This window comes from Typopeltis vanoorti, chromosome 8 (assembly GCF_054136105.1).
Source record: "Typopeltis vanoorti isolate ZY-2024b chromosome 8, IOZ_Tvanoo_1.0, whole genome shotgun sequence".
NCBI classification, from domain to species: Eukaryota; Metazoa; Arthropoda; class Arachnida; order Uropygi; family Thelyphonidae; genus Typopeltis; species Typopeltis vanoorti.
The window spans coordinates 119978388-119998537 of NC_143556.1; the positions used below are offsets into that span (position 1 = coordinate 119978388).

The 20150-nt window shown below is 35.8% G+C and overlaps 1 protein-coding gene across 1 annotated transcript in view; it reads left to right on the forward strand.

Moving 5' to 3' along the window:
• Positions 1 to 20150, forward strand: part of superdeath (Suppressor of ER stress-induced death) — a 503396-nt gene that overhangs the window by 180669 nt on the left and 302577 nt on the right. The window contains exon 5 of the mRNA XM_090396917.1: positions 11015 to 11169. Within this exon, the coding sequence (XP_090253043.1) occupies positions 11015 to 11169 (155 nt within the window). The remainder of the gene's footprint in view (positions 1 to 11014; positions 11170 to 20150) is intronic.

The window sequence follows — 20150 nt, forward strand, 5'->3', positions numbered from 1 at the left end:
CTTCCACAGTAACACATATTCTCTAAGAGGAAGAAAAACCACTGTAGACACAATGCTCACCAGAGGCCAATGTTACCAAGGGATGGTGAAACGTCCATGCTAACTCCCTTTTCGAAGGCACTCAGCAGCTGCTTGACCAGATCCTCTTCTTAGAATTTCTTTTAATTGGAGAACAGGAATTTGATGCTTGCAGTATTGTTTCAAAGTTATAAGCGATGATCAGAGTAAAGAAAATGTATCTGTAAATCAGTGCAAAATATTACTCTTAACAAAGAATATTGAACTTGCCTCTGAGATTCTATGTTCTTCTATGACTATATCTTACTCTTTACTCGAAATAAAAAGCCTAAAAGAAAAAAAAAATGCATGGTTCGTCTGCAACTTTGAAGCAGTGTCTTTCGATCTTTAGAGAAAAAAAGACGAAGTTGTAGTATTACGTTTCTTATATCATTCGAAATGCAGTCTCAGCTGATACACATACGAATGGTATTTTAAAGATGCCATTCTAATATTCTAAGAATATATCTTCTAAGGGTAAAGGTGGATAAGCTTAGATCCCTTTTTTGCAAGAAAAATAGAAAAATATTGTATTTTGGTAGCATTAAAGGTGACGATGTTATTCTTGTCTCACTGAAGGAAGTTATAGAGATCAGTGTTTAAGACGATGATTAAATATTATCTTGAAGCAGGAGATTTTTGAGAAATGAATGGCTTGTCGAATGAGTAGGTTAGTGAAGTGTACTATCGTAAGCAAAGTTTCGCGTAGACATTTTGGTGGTGATTGTAGTAAAGTCATTTATGGAGTAAAATATTTAATTAATTAGTTACTGGTCACAGTACCACACTGGTACAAATAATTTAAACTTTCTCCAGTAGTAAGTTCCAAAAAACTCAGATACTTGAAACATTGCTTATCGAAGACTGCTATTATAGGTTATATTGTTTCAATGATTTGCCTCGAAAGTAAACAAAAAAAAAAAAAAATGTTGAATATATTCCTAGAAGAACGTATATTTTAAACGTAGCATATCATGTTTATATATATGGCAGCAAAACTTCATATGCAGAGCCTTCTACATATGAAGTTTATTGAAGTACAATTAAGTACATTGAAAAAAAACCGAGAAATAAAAACTAGAGTAATCCACACATACTGGCCACTGAATTAGAAACTTTTATTCAATTCTGTGTTGGACCTCCTTTAGTCCGAATTAGAGCACATATGCGGTTTCGCATAGACTTCACAAGCTGTTGGGTTGCATGTGCTTCTACGATATACCAGGCGTTCATCAGACAGTTCTTTAACTTGTTCATATTTGATGGAAGGAGACTTTCCTCCCCAGATCTGGTTTTCTAACATGTCCCATACATTCTCAATGAGGTAAATATTCGAGTTTGGTGGCCAGGGAATATAGAGGAAATTGCCGTCGTGCTCGCTGAACTGCTGAACAATTCTTGCACGATGTACGGTAGCATTGTCGTGTATGAAACACCCGCAACTGTTGGATAAACGGTCAACACTTCAGGATGGACTTGACTGGCAACATTGTTCAGATATTCACTAAAGAACACCGGACCTTCCAGCAATATAACGTTATCTGTTCCGTACCAACAGAAAATGCCTCACACCATGACACTACCTCCACAAACTTGAGTTCTGTTTACAAGGCAAGCTGGGTTCATTGCTTCAGGGGACTCGACAAACTCTTTGCCTACCATCGGTACAGAACAATGTGTACCGAGTCTCGTCGGAGATCATGACTTTTTCCAGCGTCCGATCACGGTGTTCCTGGCACCACTGTAGAGGAACTTTCCGGTTCTTCGCAGAAACTAGTGATTTGCGTATAGGCATGCGACTGTCAATACGGAATGCGACTTCCAATTCCCCTTCAATTCCTTACGCATAGTTCGGTGAGATATGAGTCAAGAATGGCTTTCATTAAATGTTTCGGTCAATTGCTGCACATAGGATAGGAAGTTCTATTTGTTGTGCAAGCATTCTCAGACACGAAGATTTCGTTTCTAACAGCCTGTATTCGGACCACATTTACGCCTCTTGAACAAGCAATGTGGGTTAGTTTTTCACTGATTAAACACAAGGGATATCTCACCTATTGAGAAAGCAGTCACTCTGCTGCTTTCAAAATAGCGGCTCCAGTCAGACGGGTATTCACAATAAGCCATTTATCGAATTCAAAAAGATCATTTGTTTTTCCCATTGTGATCATCTTGATTACTGACCAGCAGCATTCGTAAATGGTTACACGTGGTGATGCATATGACCAAGTATTTTGCATATACACTGTGTAAATGCTGTTACTCACAACTGCATAAAGGATTTTAATTTAGTGGCCAGTATGAGTAGTATTAGGACCAAAAAATTCAGTACTATAAAGAAAATATGTACAAGTACGTTTTGTAGTTAATGTATGTGCGTTATATTATTTTTATACTAGTTCAGGCTTATTTCATACTAGTCCGGCCAAAACGATAATTGATGGTTTTGGCGGGAAGTGTTTTCATTCCTAGTGGAAATATAACAAATGTCTATCGTGTCTTAAATTTATTTATATTAAAGAAAAGAAGAAAACTAAATCTGAAAGAACGACTGCTGGAAAGTTTTGCTGTCAAGTAGGCTGAAATTCTCTTCTCCAACGGCATCTGCTGAGACTGTTTTTCATCGACATATTTTAGTTTGTTTGTTCAAGGAACGTTTATTAATGCTCGGCTACAACTGTCCACTTGATTAATGAGCTTTCTCAGGTCACAAATATATATGCTATCTTGCTGATTTATTGACGAAATCCGATATGCGTGGTTTGACGATTTCCACATCACCTATCCCTGTAGTAATGACACATGATATTTAAATATGTTGCATATAAGTCTCGACAGAAGTAACTCTATGGAGTGATGTAGTGGTTATATATATACTGTACTAGAGAATAATGATCGGTTGATCTTTTAAGTTTTACCAAGATTTTTATTGTTTTTTAGTTGTAAACATTTTGTTCGAATAACGTTGGTATAACTACTATTATTCTAGATGCAGTGCAGGTTCCGAGGACTCTGAAGGCTAATATTTTTAAGATTTCATTGTTCCCTCTCCTTGATCAGCAGTAATCAAAGAAGAGCACTGCAGCGAGTGCCACAGTCTCCTTCCATGCACTTCACTCTCCTTGATTTCTAGAGATCGAAATGATCTCTCGAAATCAAGGTGTGTGTGTGTGTGTGTGTGTGTGTGTGTGTGTGTGTGTGTGTGTGTGTGTGTGTGTGTGTGTGTGTGTGTGTGTGTGTGTGTGTGTGTGTGTGTGTGTGTGTGTGTGTGTGTGTGTGTGTGTGTGTGTGTGTGTGTGTGTGTGTGTGTGTGTGTGTGTGTGTGTGTGTGTGTGTGTTATCCAATTCCATTAGAGGTTATAGGGCACGTTTCTCCAGAATTAGAGATTATACGGCACGTTTCTCCAGATACACACCGTCTATAGTCTGCAGATCAGATGAGTTAACTGCTGTGGTCATTCAATACCTCAGGCCTATTTTCAGATCTGTTTCCTCTCTGGATCTATCTTAATTTCTTCACCAGATTACAATCTGAAGATAATCTCCCCAATTGAATTCCAGTATCATAGTCTTTTAAGTGGCGTTTACACTATTTTCCCGCACTCATCGTTTTAAATTTCTGAACAAAGTGCATATTTCTTTTTATAAGCTACAAAATTTGCATAACCGTATAGACAGTTGTCATACAATGCAGGGGTTATTTGTAGGATGGTTATAAGTATAGTTATAAGTTATAAGGATAATATAGTTATAAGTTATAAGTTGAGAATGCTGAATATGTTATACATTGGTTTTCTTCCAAAGAATAGACGTGATTTTATGATGGAGAGTCTTCAAAAGCTAAATTAGCAATTTGAGGGTAAGCTAGAGCACCTTAGAAGGATTGATTATTAGCTCTTCTTCTGAGTGAAAAAGACTTCTTGCCTGTTGTTTCATTGAACTGTTACTTATAAGAAGTAGTTTGTTGAGCTGGATTGCTTAATTTCTTTTGTTCTGTCTTTCACCAGCTATATTCGATTAGAATATCAATGGTAGTTTCCAATTTGCCTCTCAAAATAGAGTGGAAAAGGACTAAGGAAAAATCCATTTATTTTTGCACCAAACGTTGGCACATAGACAAGGTACTCATATGATTTGTGGAATGCATTCATTTCCTCTTCAATTATGTATTATGATTGGAAAATTCTAGACTGACCCTTAGATATGATTTACTATGTGGTATTCATCTAGTGAGTATGGTGTTGTATAACTTATTTTTATTCTTTTAAAGAATGACCCAATGAATAGCGTTCAAACAGAGAAGACAATTTTGTTTTATCCCACAAGAGAAATCTGCAGGGAGGGGGACTTTGTTTATTTTTGAATTGTAAGTACTACGAAATTTGTAGTAACGTAATTTAATAATGAGATTTCCATATCTGAGCTCTGTAACAACTTCAAAAAAGTGTTTGTTTTACATTCTGCAAACAGCTTTTTCTTCATCCCTGTTCCCTTTTTGTTATTTGTGATGTAGGAGATCTTTGAATAAAAGCACCCCCCCAAGTTGTAAAAGAAAAATAACAACTTGGGAGGGGAGTGCTTGAGGATCAATGCTATATAACTGAGAAGAAACCTCCACATAGCCTTTAAAGGAATGCGGAGAACCGATAGGTCTTCTAACCTAATGTCCAATCCTCACCTTCTCATGGTGCACCCTGTTAAGTATATACCTGGATACTGAACGAACGAGGATGAGCTGGAAATTTGGGATTTAGCCAAACAAATTGTATTCTTATTGACTTAAAACAAAATACAAAATGATGGTACAACATGACAGAATTTTATGCAGGCTTGGGCGTCGCCGGTTAAACAAGGTCCCCGTTGTTTTCGCCAGGAAACCAAGGCAACAGCGAAAAGTTAGCTACTGGAACAAATCTGAAAACACACCCCAACTCAACATCACCAGAGTTAAAGATCGGTACTATCAACATAAGAAGTCTGAAGAAATGGATCTATCTGAGGAGTTAGATACCAGATCGACATAATAGTGGTGACTGAAACAAAAAAGACAAAAACTGGTGAAGTCTTTCTGTGCAATAAATACAAAATGTTATACTCAGGCAATAACACTCAAGGAAAAGGAGTAGCCATAGTATTCAATAATAAATACGAGGCTAATCTTCTTGAGAATGGCAGGCAGTCAGTCTCAAGCAGAGTGATGTGGGCAAATATCAACATGGGGAACTGGACAATGAGACTTTGTGCCTTTGGTCCCACAGATGATTCTACTAAGGTAGAAGTGGATGAATTTTTTAAGGCATTAGAGAAAGCAGCTGACACAATGAAAAAGGAAAAGTTGATCCTTGTTGGGGATCTAAATAGAAGAGTAGGAAACGATTGTCAGACATGCAAAAATATTTTGGGAAAATTTGGAGAAAAGAGCAAAGCTAATAATGGCAAATAACTGTTGGATTTCTGCTCAGGGCATGGACTGGTTATTGGAGAGAAGAGGCAAGGAATAAGAAAAGTCTCATTGACTATGTTTTTGTCGAGAGTGATGCTCTCCTTGGTGCAGGACAGTTGAGGGTACAGAGGATTTGAAATTGGAAGTGATCACTTATTAGTCTTGAGCATGATAAAATTGAATTAATTTCATTTTCAAACGAATAACATGTAAGAACGTTTTAAAGCGAATAAAAGTTGAGCAGCTCTCAGATGTGAACTGTAGACTAAAATACACAAAGATTATTGAAGAAAAAACGAAAGAGTTTGAGAACACAAACCAAACCTTTGAGATTCAGTGGCAAGCATTCAAGAAAACTCTGATTGATTCAGCCAGAGAGGCATCTGGTGAGATTGTCTGCAAGGATAGAAAAATCTAAAATCAGATAGAAAAATCAAAGTGGACACATGAAGTTAAAAATGCAGTGAAGAAAAAGAAGAAAGTATATCAAAAGTTCATGGCAAATAAGTAAGCTAGTGCTCTTTGGGAATACGGAGACAAATGTAAGAAAGCTAAACACTGTGTAAGACGAGCTTGCCAAAAGACATGAGAAGACTTTGGTAAGAACATAGAAAATAATATCAAGAAGGTGGCAAGATATTCTGGAGGTTGTGGCAGAAGCTCAGAAATGGAGAAAAGAATATTGTAAAAGCAATTAGATATGATAAAGGTGACATGAAAACTGGAGAAAATGATATCCTTAAAATATGGAGTAATTAGTTAGAGAAATTGCTAAATGAAACCAGCAGTGATAAAAAAAACACTCAACAGGCATGCAGTCAGTAATGCATATCCATACTTGAAGTAAAAAAATCCATCAAAAGCTTGAAATGTGGAAAGGTAGCAGGAGTAGATGATATTCGACCAGAAATGCTGAAGTATGGAGGTATAAAAGCCTTACTGTGGTTCCACTGCATAGTTCAAAAGGCCTGGAGAGAGGGACAAATTCCCGATTATTGGAGTAGAGCTCTCATAGTACCCATATATAAAAAGGGAAATAAAACTGAATGTGAAAATTACAGAGGTATTTCCCTACTGAGTGTTCCTGGTAAGATAAGATTTATGCAACTATACTTGAGAAACGGTTGAGGAGAATTGTGGAAGAAAAGCTTGGGAAAGAACAAACCGGATTCAGGCCAAACAGAGGCTGCCAGAATCAAATCTTCACTTATAAATCATGGGGATATAACAAAGATCTGTATTTAAGTTTTGTAGATCTGGAAAAGGCATATGACAGGGTGGCAAGAGAGAAGCTATTCCAAACGCTACAGTTGTCTGGTGTCAATGGGGCATTTAAGCAATACTTAGTCTTTATTTGAGTTGTAAGCCAGCAGATAGAACTGAAGGAAGTACAGGATGATTGTTTGATGTTAAATCTGGTGTTGGACAAGGATGTACATTATCCCCTCTGTTATTTATTATCTATGTGGATCATATTATGAAGGAAAGTGGTATTAATCCTGATATCAAAATTGGAGATGTTAATATCCGCTCTGCTTTATGCGGACGATGTTATACTTCTAAATAAATCGCTACAAGTCTGCAAGATTTCCTGAATAAATTGAATAACTGTTGTAATAGATATGGTATGAAGGTCAGCAATAACAAGACAGAAGCAGAAGCATTGAAAATGTCAACTGCATTGTGAATGGAGAACCTGTGGAACAAGTAAATCATTTCAGCTACTTAGGCGCGATGTTTAGTGAAGATTGTAAATTAAATATGGAAATAGACAACAGAATCAACATAGCTGCCATGGTAGTAAGTCAACAGTTGTCTTCATATTCATATTTTCATATTCCATATGAAAAAATTCATATGGAATAAAGAGAGAAATTAGTCGGATCACTAAATTCGCTGTATACAAGACAGTGTTCAAACCAGTTTTAACTTATGGATCTGACAGCTGGGTCAGAAGTAAAACAGTTGACCAAAAACTAGAGACAGGAGATATGAGAGTCCTGAGAAAGATTAGAGACACGAACAGATGACATCAATGGTAATGTCATATTAAAAACGATGATCTTGGGAAAGAACCCTCCTCTTCATCCTGGAATGCGTTAGCAGAGCTAATCTCAGGTGGTCACTTAAAGAGAATGAGCGAGGAAAGATTACCAACACAAGTGTTCTCTGCCAGATTGGCAGGAAAATGACCCAGATGAAGACCAAGTTTTAGGTAGATTAATACAGTAAAAGTGCCTTAAAAGATAGAAATATAAGATCTGAAGGTACATGTTGGAGTCTTGATAAGTAATAGACTGATTTGCAGGAAAATTGTAGATAGGAAGTTAGTAATGATATAAATTTTTCATGTAGTACTATCATATTCTGTGCACCCCTTGAGGGTACATTGCTGGAATTTGATGATGATGAACATATGACTATAGTGATCGATAACATCAGCAACTGTGGGAAATGTGAGCCCCACAGCTGTCATAATTTTAAAGACTTGCTCTATACTTCTAAATCAACAAAGATCTACCATTAAACATAGGTTCTGAAACTTCGCATTTCCAGATGCAGCCCTTGGTAATAGTAGCACACAAAAACCGATGTACTGAAATGCATATAGCAAGTACTTAAAGTATCACGAATTAAGCACATATTCTAAGTAACCATCGAAAGAAACATAATTTGAAAGTACTTCACAACAGAAGGTAAAAAATATCTTCACTGCGAGTCACCCGTCCATGGAGACCGCTTATCATTTCTATCAGCATTTGCTACAAAGTTGCTGACTGGTAGCTGATGGCAGCGTATGCATATTCATCTCAACAGAGAGCACTAATGATTTCAAATGGATCCTCAAAGAAGATTGCACAGGATTTGTATAAAGTGTCATAGGAGAGCATGTAATCAGTACAATTCGAAAAGCCAAGTTTCAAAAACCTTTGATCAAGATATATTAAGGTCTCGCGAATGAGGTGGAGCTGCTCTGTCATTTATGAATGACACAATTCTTAGTCATGCCAAGAAAATGTCATCATGTCCATCATGTAAAATGTTTTCTACCAGGTTTTGCATCAATCCAGTAAAAGGATCCTATAAGGTTTTTTTTTTAACACATACGGCCCTGTAATCTTTTTCTAAAGATTCCTGCCCATATACAGCTGCTGTTGGTATCTTGACCGAATAACACCATGTATATTGTAACTGGCCGATATGTGGTCGTTTCGTTAACTGAAAACGTAATCTCGAGTAGCATCGCCTTTTCTGTGAAAAAACCGCATAAGAGAGTATTATTCGGAACTTGCATACTTTTTTAAAAATCAGTGACAGAATACTAATCGACGATGAAAATCAACTGGTAAAATTCCTTTAATCTCTGGAAATCATAATAGTAAATCCGATTTCTATGCAAGATCAACCGCACAACTTGGGGGAAAAAAACATTCTCCACTATACCAAAGAACAACGAGATTTCGAATGGCTTCACAAAAAAACTACAGGAATTAGGTGAAGTCAATGAGGAGGTCATGGAATTAGTTCATGTAATTAGGTCATGGAATTAGTCATGGAACAAAATACTAGTGCATGGACTTCGTGCAACTAGACGCAGTATATTTTTACGGTTTCAAGCACCCTTACAGTTCTCTTCGTGGAAACAACAGACGACCGCGTAAAGTCTTATGATAAAGTCAATGTCTTCTTATGCATTTCTGTTAGCACGCCCATTATCATTGCATATCATCCATAAACGTGCATGCAGATAAGTCAATAAACTTGAATAACTCTCCATTTCAAATCACGAAAGGATAATGTAGAAATACTGAAACTAACAATTATTGCCACTTGCTGTGAGCGAACGTATGAGTGAAGGCAACTCCAGACACGTTCGTAATGTGATTCTGTTTGTTTACAATCATGATTTATCCATTTGCTTCCAATGTTGTCAACATTTGCGCTGGAATTACAAGGAATGCGTCTCGTAAATGTGAAGCTTCTTGACTCATCTTTAAAGAGGTCTGTTCGCTATTTTTTTTTCATGAACAACAACCTATTCAGGATACAGAATACATACTAAACCTTCAGGCTTGGTTTTCATGTCCACAGATTCAAAACAACAAACAACAAAATCAATAAAAAGATCCAAGAAAAAAAATTTTTACAGAGCTTTCAACAAAGGAACATCAACACGACACGAACTGAGAAACCATCGTTCCATCATCAGAAGAAAATTCTGCACTCCAGTCAGTTCACCAAACTGTAGGAGCACAGAGAGACCAACCTACCCAAGATGGAATACTTAGATCATGCACACAGCAAAAGTATATCTATGTCTTCCATATAATATGTTTTTATTTGGAGAAATACCATACAAAAAATATCATCTTGGCCATTATATCCAAGTGATATACTTCAATAACAGCTTAAAGTTCCATCCAACTTCCTCGGAATAGATTTTCCTGGGGATGTTGATTATCCTGTGGAAACGCTAACAGAAAGATTTTTGTTTCATAGTTTAGATTCTATAGAATAACCTAGACAAAAACCCATTGCCTATAAAAAAGAAAACAAAACTGAATTAGTATATAAATCTCGCCAAACAACGAAATCCTCTACTCAGGTAAATACACATCAGAGTGTTTCCAAGTATTCTTCGATCATATTGCGACCATTCATCTTTAAAATGCTGCAATATGTCTACTCGAATGGACTTCCACAGTCTTTGATAACCTCAGTAGCACAATTAATTTCCAGACGCGAGACCACGCAGACCTATGAATGTAGCGTCCAGACTCACTAATAGCCAGGCTGCAAAAGTATTTCGAGAGTAACTGCAGTATTGGGAAAGTAAATTTCGATGCATCAACTTGATATAAAAAAAAGATAAAATGAATATAAACTTTGCTTGTTGATTCAATATACAGTATGGGTTTATTGCCTCGTAATAGTTTCTTCTCACTTGCATAAGATTTCTTTTTGCGATAGAGAAAGCCATAATTATTGTAGGATTATCCTCTCTGAATGCATTAAAGAATATTGCATTAGTCAAATGTTTTCGTTTCAAGCTGGTATTGTAGTGATCGCACAGTCTTTTTTTCGGGGAGCGGGTATTATCTGTATTGCAGCTTGAATATTAATTTGAAATGATATCACCATTACATGAAATCACCATATATTCAGCTTCTAGATGTTGCTTCAAGTGAATCATGTATCAATATTTGACCTACAGCATCGTTTACTTGGTTATATGATATACGGTATTTATAGATGACTATCTGATGTGTGCGTTGTCCGAATGTATTTTAGTTTGATAGTGCGGAACAAAATAATTACACCGAATTTACAATGGATCTTAAATTTTCATACTGTAGAGTGAATATGAGTTTTAATTGAGATCGATGTTTTAATTCAAAATCAGGAATAAAATTACCTTTTAAAATTACATTTTAAAAATTTGTTCTTGTATCCGTACTGTATATTATAGCACTATGTTGATAAATAAAATATTTGAACTCTTTCTTTTAACAGACATGATTGCTATACCAGATTTTAGCGCAGGTGCGATGGAAAACTGGGGACTTATTACATATCGGGAGACGGCACTACTTTATGATCCTCGTATTTCTTCAGCTGCAAACAAACTAGGAGTCGCTACGATCATCTCACACGAAATAGCGCATCAGGTAAAATACTTTTGATATTTTATGTAGCATTATCTGGATAAGGAGCCCATAAGAAGTGAAGGAACGTCGGTTTAAATAATTAACATTACGATTATACAACAAACATTTACAAATAAAAGAAAGTATAAAAAGTAATGACTCGTACCTGAAATGTGCGAGCAGCATTGAATGGTTGGATCATTTGAGATTTATTTGGTCTCAGCAGTTGTATAATGTGAGCAGTCTTTCCTTATATTTCAGAAAATGACGAGTTTTAGAAGTTGAAGGAACTATGAGTGAGATCTGTTTGATCCAGGCATAGTCGATGTCTTGCATGAAGATTTATTTATCATATCCATTAAGACCTAGGGTAAGAGTGATGTAATGACGTTCTTGATTTCATTTTTTATATGATGTTTGAGATGTAGTCTGTGTCCTTTACTGTTTTAATCATGCTTATCTTTTGTAAGGGGCTACTGGTGAGATAAAGCGTAAGAATAAGAATATACCAGGATTGATGGGTTTTCAGTACACTAAGAAATTAACTCTTTCATCCTCAAAGACTTCTGAAGAATGTATAGGAAATGTAATGTCCTGAAGATTTTATCCTGCAGACAAGAACAAGTGTTAACTTTGCATTAGGATGGAGACCGTTAACATAGTTTTCGCAATATTCGAAGTCTTTACTTGAACCTGTCCAAGCCATTAAAATATTTTCAATATAATGCAGTCAAATTTATGGGTTTTATGGTATTTTTCCAATGACTCTGTTTCAAAAGATTGCAAAAGATTCCGCAATTATTTGGTCCAAAATAATTAGTGCCCAAACCAGGGAAAGATCCAAATGATGTCAAACATCTACGACCTCCTATCTTCTTGCATTACTCTTCCTTTAAACTCTTTCAGAGAATTATCCTTAAAAGAATTTCACCACTCATCGAAAGAGCACTCCTAATTGAATAAGCTGGCTTAAGGCCTAAAGAAGTTGCTGTGACAAGCTCCTGGCCCTGATAACACAGATTGAAGCAGGCTTCCGGGAGAAACTTAAATCTAGAATCAATTTCATTTACTAACATCAGCCTATGACACAGGCTGGAATTAAGGGCTTCCTCCTAAAGCTAGGAAATATTGTAAGGTGCAAAACCTTTCCAGCTTTTTGAACACACTCTCTCCAACAGAAAGATCCGGGTTCATATTTGGGGAAAAAACAGGCCCAGATTTCTCCACAATCGTTTACTCCGATTACTCTTTAACATCTACTTGTCCGACCTACCACATACCAGCTCAAGCAAATATATTATAGAAAAATAGCAAATTTCACCACTCATAGAAAGAGCACCCCCGATTGAATAAGCTGGCTTAAGGCCGAAAGAAGTTGCTGTGACCAGGTCCTGGCCCTGATAACACAGATTGAAGCAAGCTTCCAGGAGAAACTTAAATCTAGAATCAATTTCATTTACCTAACATCAGCCTATGACACAGGCTGGATTTAAGGGCCTCCTCCTAAAGCTAAGAAATATTGTAAGGTGCAAAACCTTTCCAGCTTTTTGAACACATTCTCTCCAACAGAAAGATCCGGGTTCGTATTGAGGGAAAAACAGGCCCAGATTTCTCCATAACAGTCTCCCACAGGACTCTGGGTTAGCCGTTTACTCTTTAACATCTACGTGTCTGACCTACCACATACCAACTCAAGCAAATATATGTACATCAATGACCTAACGATCCTACACCAATTTACTTCCTTGCCAAATTGGAATCAACCTTGAACACAGACCTGAACATCCTGGCAGAGTATTTCAAGCAGAAAGAAAGAGTATTTGTTGTCTCTAATGTCCTTTATACACCATTCTATTTCATTATTAATTATTATTATTACATAGCACCTCCAGGGAGTTCCAAGACTCATCAAAGGAGGGCACCTACTCCACACCTCTCTGTCTCCACCACTCAATCCACCAACTACAACTACGTTCATGTACACCAATCACCACCACCACCACTAATATTTTCATAGACAATCACAAACATCCATGCCCACGGCGAGATTCGAACCCGCAACCTTTTGGCTGGAGAGCGGATACGCTAACCACTCGGCCAACCAGACCGGCATCATTCCTGTTATCTATTTCTGCTTCCCCATTCTGTTCTGTAGGAGCATATATTTGAATGATCAGCATATCTGTAGGCTTAGATTTCACTAGAATTGCCATTACGCTATCTGATTTTTGATGACATGGATAATTTTTATTAGCTTTCTTCTCTACAATAAACGCTACACCTCTCCTTGATATTTCACCACCTGACGTATATATAATATATATCTTGCCAGTTTTGACTCAAAATCTGATGATCCTTTCCAAAAGGTTCCACTTATTCCTAGTATACTTATATCCAATCTCTCCATCTCTCTCATCACATTAGCCAATTTCCAACATTTATTCAATCCTCTTACATTCCAAGTAGCAATATTCAAGCAATATCTGCGTTGAGTTTGTTTATAGCAGTCATGGACTGACGATACCGCAGGGCCTGCTGCATCAAACTGACACCAGCGTTCCGGGAAGACTCTTCCACAGTACAGCACAGGGATGAAGGAGGAGAAAAGGAAATTTGTTCTCTGGGTTTCAATGTGTACTGTAAAAGGATGTTGGGTGGCAGCTGCACGTGTTCCAATGGGCTTAGTACTGAGTGCGGGAATTATTGATGCTGTTTCAAATGAACATTTTCCATGGAAATATTTATAGACTACACAAATTTAGAGACCAACGTCTCTATGAAAGTGAGGGAGTAAGTTGGTAAGAGATGGGTCATTTATCAATCTAATTGCTCTCCCCTCTATTAGTCAAGCATTTTAAGGGGGAGTTTAGGAACTCCACTCCAAATGCGAGAGCAGTATTTGATATATATGCGGATTTGTGATTTTTATGAGGTTAACAGCTGTTTAGAGGTGAAGTAACGTCTTGAGCGAAAGAGAAATCCTAGCTTTTTAGAAGCTGAGGATGCAATGGTTGTGATGTGTTTATGCCAGGAGAGGCCTGATTTCAGGGTTACTCCAAGAAGAGAAATCTCATCTTGTCTGGAAATTTGAGTGTTATCAAAAATAAAAAAACAATATCGCTAATCAGTGTCTCGAACCTTGCCAGAAATTCGAAAGATCTGAACACAGCGTTAACACTTGCCGTTTTAGAACTTTTGCTTAAAGAGTGGGAGTACCAGTGGAGCCAAGTAGAACACAGAATATATCAAAGAGGCATAATTAAGCGTGGGTTCTCGGATCTTCCAATTCGGTCTAGTAAAGACGGCGCTTTTAAACAAACTATACTCGGTAAAACCACAAAATGTGTGAGACCAAATCAGCTAGAAATCAGCTCCCAAACTCCAGATCAGCAGCAACCACATTTCCAGATTGATAAAACATCAGTTAAAATTACCAATAATGAACTTAGTATAAAAACTAAACAGGTACAAAAAGGAAATGCAAAAACATGAAAGTGTTCTACAAGTAGAAACCAGAGAAGAAACAGAAAAACAAGTAAGACAACTGAAAGAATTTAAAATGTAGACAAGATAATCAAAAAGGAAAGATGAATTAATAAAAAAATTGAGGATAAACACAAAAATTAAAAAAGGAACTACATCTAAAATAAAACGAGGTAATAAAAAATGTAAAGGTGGAGAGGCTGTGGATCATCAAATGAAAACTCTTCAGGCTCAGAAGAGTTTATGGACCAAGACCTACCATCTCATGCTAATAAAAATAAAGCAAGAGGAGGATTGGAGCTCCGAAATATTTACCAGGGTTAGAGTAGGAGTAGTTATTCTTCCATTCCCTCTCTTTGAATTATTCTGTAATATCCAAAGGGATACAGAAGGGAGAATATTGAGACTGGAAATACTGTGGGTGTGTAATACAATTAAGAAGAAATAATAAACTTTATTGATTCAAAGTTCACTCAGTAGGATTTTCATCTAAATGAGAAAAAAATAACTAGCTTCCAAATCAAGAAAGATAGGCATGTAATTGAGATAATGAAAAACAAAACTGTAAAAAATTGGAAATAGTTTACAAGAAGCAGGCTACACAATTGCTCCTTCACAGAATGAAGACCTCACCAAGTTCATTAAAAATCTAGAAGTTAATGACATACAAGTGTATACTTCACTAATCATAACATCTCCTTTCTGCATTGCCTCATTAAATGTATGAGGATTCCACTGGCAAAATAAACAGGAAACTTATATTTCGCCATAATATCAGGGTTTGTTTCTCCAATAACCATACTTCTGCAGATATAAAGATATAAAACTTTAACAGATAGATGTCCACTTCTTATTTATTGGAGCTTCGGAAGATTTACCAGGGTTAGTAGGAGTATTTATTCTTCCTACCGCCTCCTTGATTATTCTGTGATATCCAAAGCAATACAGAAGGGAGAACGTTGAGAGTGGAATTATGTGGGTGTGTAATAGGGTATATAAATATTTATACTACATCGAATGGAACAGTTAGATGAAAATTCTTCCAAGAATTGTAGCCATATTTATATGGTGCCCTTAGCAACTGGAGACTGGAAGTGTATTGAAATCCCCACATTACACAAACTAGGACACTCCAGGAGTGGAAAGGGGGGATATGCACAGTGAAAAACATGTCCCGACAATGCTCAACATACGGTGGATTCACAATCCTAATCTCCAGGCTTTCATGTACATGAATCAAGGTATTAGTAACCGTCTTGATCGAATTAATACCAAGTTTATACACTATAAATAGGATAATTCAGATAAAACATCTTGACATCAACATGTCAGATCATAATCTAGTTCTACTTAAATTCCACTGCATGGAATAAGTAGAAATCCGTTCTGGACCATGGAGATTTTTCACCAAATTTTTTGTTGTTCTTTTCAACCAAATTCCAGCCCCTCTGTTCAAACTGGAATAATGTTACTTGGAATTGGGATATGTGATTAAAATTCAGACAAGCAGTGAAACAGAATATGATGGAATGAGGAAAGGAACACACTTTCTTCAAAAGAAATAAGTTGAAAGACCTTTATAAAGAGAGAAGCTAGTTCGTAGTACACCAAAGAAATGCTATAGAATGAAGCAACGTGATTAGAAACATTGACATATAGATAGAAGTTAAAAAACAGAAACAAGTCGAAGAAAGAAATTTTAAAATAAGACTACAGCAGTAATTAGCAGATTGTTCTTCAGCTGCATTCTTCAATAGGCAATTCACTAAAGTCCTCAAAGAAAGAACTATCACTCAAATCGTCCTTCATGGTTAAGACATGTCTACCACTCAAAGCATCTTTGACTCCTTTCAAAAACATTACAAAATCTTAGACATCTTAGCAAGTTTGGATGTAATCATCCTGTTTACAAATGTTCCTAGAGATGAAACAGTGAATCTCCTTGAGGACCTCTTTCCTTTGGAGCTTTATAAACTTTATAAACACTTCATAAAAATACTTTTTTCATATATCAAAATAAATTTTGGGAACAAAACGAAGGACTGGCTATGGGCCCCCCCCCCTTTCTCCCCAGCTTTAGCAAACCTATATATGGAACATTTTGAAAATAATGCTTTAAACAATTATCATAAAAAACTGAAAACGTTTTTTTATGATAATACCGTAGACGATATTTTCATCATATGGCGTGGAAAAAAAGAGGAATTAACTGCTTACAAATATTACCTGAATAATATACACAACAAAATAAAATTTACTTCATAACAAGAAGAACATAAAAACTTCCCTTTCTTGATATCCTAATAGAAGTGAATGAAAAAGATAATAAATTATCCTTCTCCATCTATGGAAAACCCACAAACACAGGACGATTTCTTAATGCGGCCTCACACCACCAATCACACCACTTAAATTTCCTTAAATAAGGAAATTTAAGGAAGCTGCAAACATGCTTAGACTTCCAACGCAGTGTAACAAAAACTAGGGCCTAATTCTACACCACGTCTGGTCAGCATTGATAAAAAAATATACCCAAGTCACCAGGGCAGCATTTACCATTAGGCGCATGAGGAGCAAGCTGTGGGCCTCACTCTCTATGGGGGCCACATTTTAAAACCTTACTCCTCACAAAGAACAATAAAAAAACAGCGTAGTTATATTTGCAAAATAAAATACTTATTTTTAAATATTAAATTCATAATATAAAAACCAGAGGCCACTGAAAAATTTGTGAGGCCTCCCGCTTCCATTTGAAATACGTTGTTCTTTCCTTAGAATATAAAACGAACAGGAACTCCTGTATTCCATAACATTCATATATGTAAGCATAGCATTTCTTTGCTATACGTATATACACACGTCCAGCAAACCTGAATAATATTCTGTCCATCTGTTGAATCTAAGCTATATCAGACTAAATACGTATGAGTTATATTCATTTTTGCTGCTTATTTTTATCGTAATTATAGTTTTTAATGCCAGCGCAAAAAAAGAAATCCTTTCATACTTTCTTCACTTCATATTGTATCACTTTGGAAGATCAATGTCATTATCAATTTTTTGCTACTTATTTTAATCGTCAATACATTTTAAAATTCTCCAAGAACTTGATTAAAGAAAATTATTTTTGTCAAACAATTAGTTTATAAATTCATGAAAATCCGAGTCTAAAAATGAATACAGCCGCCATCTATTACAAATTAATTTTTCTTTTTTATTCATAATCTTAGTTCGAAGGTTAGTTTGCAGATGCACGAAGGTTCGCACTTTTAAATTTTGCTTTATAGAGAATCATACATAAATCTTCAATCATATCATGTAATGCATAATTTTTATAACGTAATCTGTAGGTTTTTGCATTTAAACTCTCTTAGATTCCCCCTAATCACTCACTACAAATCGAAATAAACCGCAGTTATGAAGTGAACTGTTATGTACATATTTTCGGCGATGTTATGCGGCAGTTTTGAAATAGCGATATTTTCCCTACACTTTATCTTTCAAAACGTGTGTAGGTGCATGCGTCAAAATGAAATTTTATTTCAAAAATTTTCATAACAGATTTAATTCGTATTTAATGGCTAACCCTCCCTCCCAAAATTATCACCACACACACAAAATACTGCTAGATAACATATGTGCACTTTCGGTTTTTTTGAATTCGTTATTTTTCCAAAGTAATTGTACTGTTGCAGATTTAAGAAAAAAACAAAGGTGAAGAGTCTCTGAAAAAATACCATTTTATATCATTTCACAAAAAAAAAAAAATCCGAAAATTGAAATGTACACCCCATATAATCTTATTTCGCAAGGAAACAAAGCAAAATGTCATATTTATTTCAATAAATGTTATTTTTAAAATATTAATATTTGACATAATATTTCCAATGTAAATAAACGTTTTGATTATTTATTTTCGTACATGTGAAATTTTATTATTTTGGTAAGAGACGCAATAAATAAATTGTGCAGCAAAAAAGGTGAAATATCGTAGGACACTAAAGGAAATTCCAAGTAATACATAAAGACAATAATCCGTTAACGGGGGGGGGGGGTATTGCAATTTAACAGATAGAATGCTGATGAAGTTTCATCAGCATTTTTTATTAGCTCAAAGGGATTTTGAGTATATTTGCGAACAGATATATTCAACGTAACTTAGCCAGTTTTGTTGTAAAAAGTGCCGCATTTGAAGAAATGTTAGCGACATAATAATAAAATAGCAAAATTCATAATGCTTCAAAATAACTTGATAATTTTAATAATACCAAAACAATATTACTAAATTCCAATCTCCTTCTCTGGAAATTTTCTCCTAGTAAATGTTTGACTTGCGTTGACCAACGAATGAGTGACTTAGCAGTTTAATCCAGAGATTAAATATATGATAAATTTAATCCATAATATTCTTAAGAATACTTCACCCTATGATTTCCCAGAACGCTGTAAGGAAAAAACAGAACGCTGAGTATTAAACTTGCGATCATTTTGATACACGTTCCTGAGACAACAGAGTTTTTTTTTTTTTTTGTGTGTGTGTGTATGTGCGGCTGCTATTTATATCAGTTAATGGGTAAGAGCAGTTTCTCTATCACACATAAACAGAGCATTTGATTTTCAAGTTTATTATTATTTATAAATTAAATTGATTTTTCGGTTCCTTTTTTTCTGCATCTCGATTCTAGTTATTTTAGTGTGAATTGTCGAGTAAGAAAAAAATATATATATATACGTGTGTGTGTGTGTGTGTGTGTGTGTGTGTGTGTGTGTGTGTGTGTGTGTGTGTGTGTGTGTGTGTGTGTGTGTGTGTGTGTGTGATTATTGATTTCTACTCGGTTGTTTTGATACATTTTAAAAAAGAATTAATGACTTAAACCGTGATAACTTAAAAAGTTTTAATGAGAATAATACAACTAATTTCGGATTATAACAACCTTCATCAGGTATTCATTAAAGGAAGTGTATAGTAATAAACATTGGAGTATCTAAAAGACTGGGAATTACAGGTAAAAATTGCCACACATAATTGAAACAAAAACGTTGTATTTTTGAGTTGTTCTAACTGGTGCGCTACTGTTTATTGCGTGTAAACGTGCAAGCTCTCTCGTGAACGCCAATATTGAATAACTGCAGTATGGCAATCTGGGATGTTATAACTCAAATTGCTGTTTAAGTGTTCAGGATTCAGGATGATTTCTCTTGATTCTACAATTTTCCTCTCGAACTCATCACCAGAGCGAAAAATATTTTCTGATTTATCCCAGCAAACGGAGTGACTTTGGAGATTATCATTAGGAATGTTTGAAAAAAGAACATGACTGGATAATGCAGTTGCACGTGATCTTTTATAGGAGATGTCTCTCTTATGCTCCTCTAGACGTTTTCAATAGATTTTTTGGTTTGTCCAAGGGATATTGCAATCGCACCATAATTTATATAAACCTGGATATTTTAGGTTGTGATGAATAGGTTTTGGATGGTTGATCAGAGAACGGATTTTTGGAAGTATGGTGAAGAAC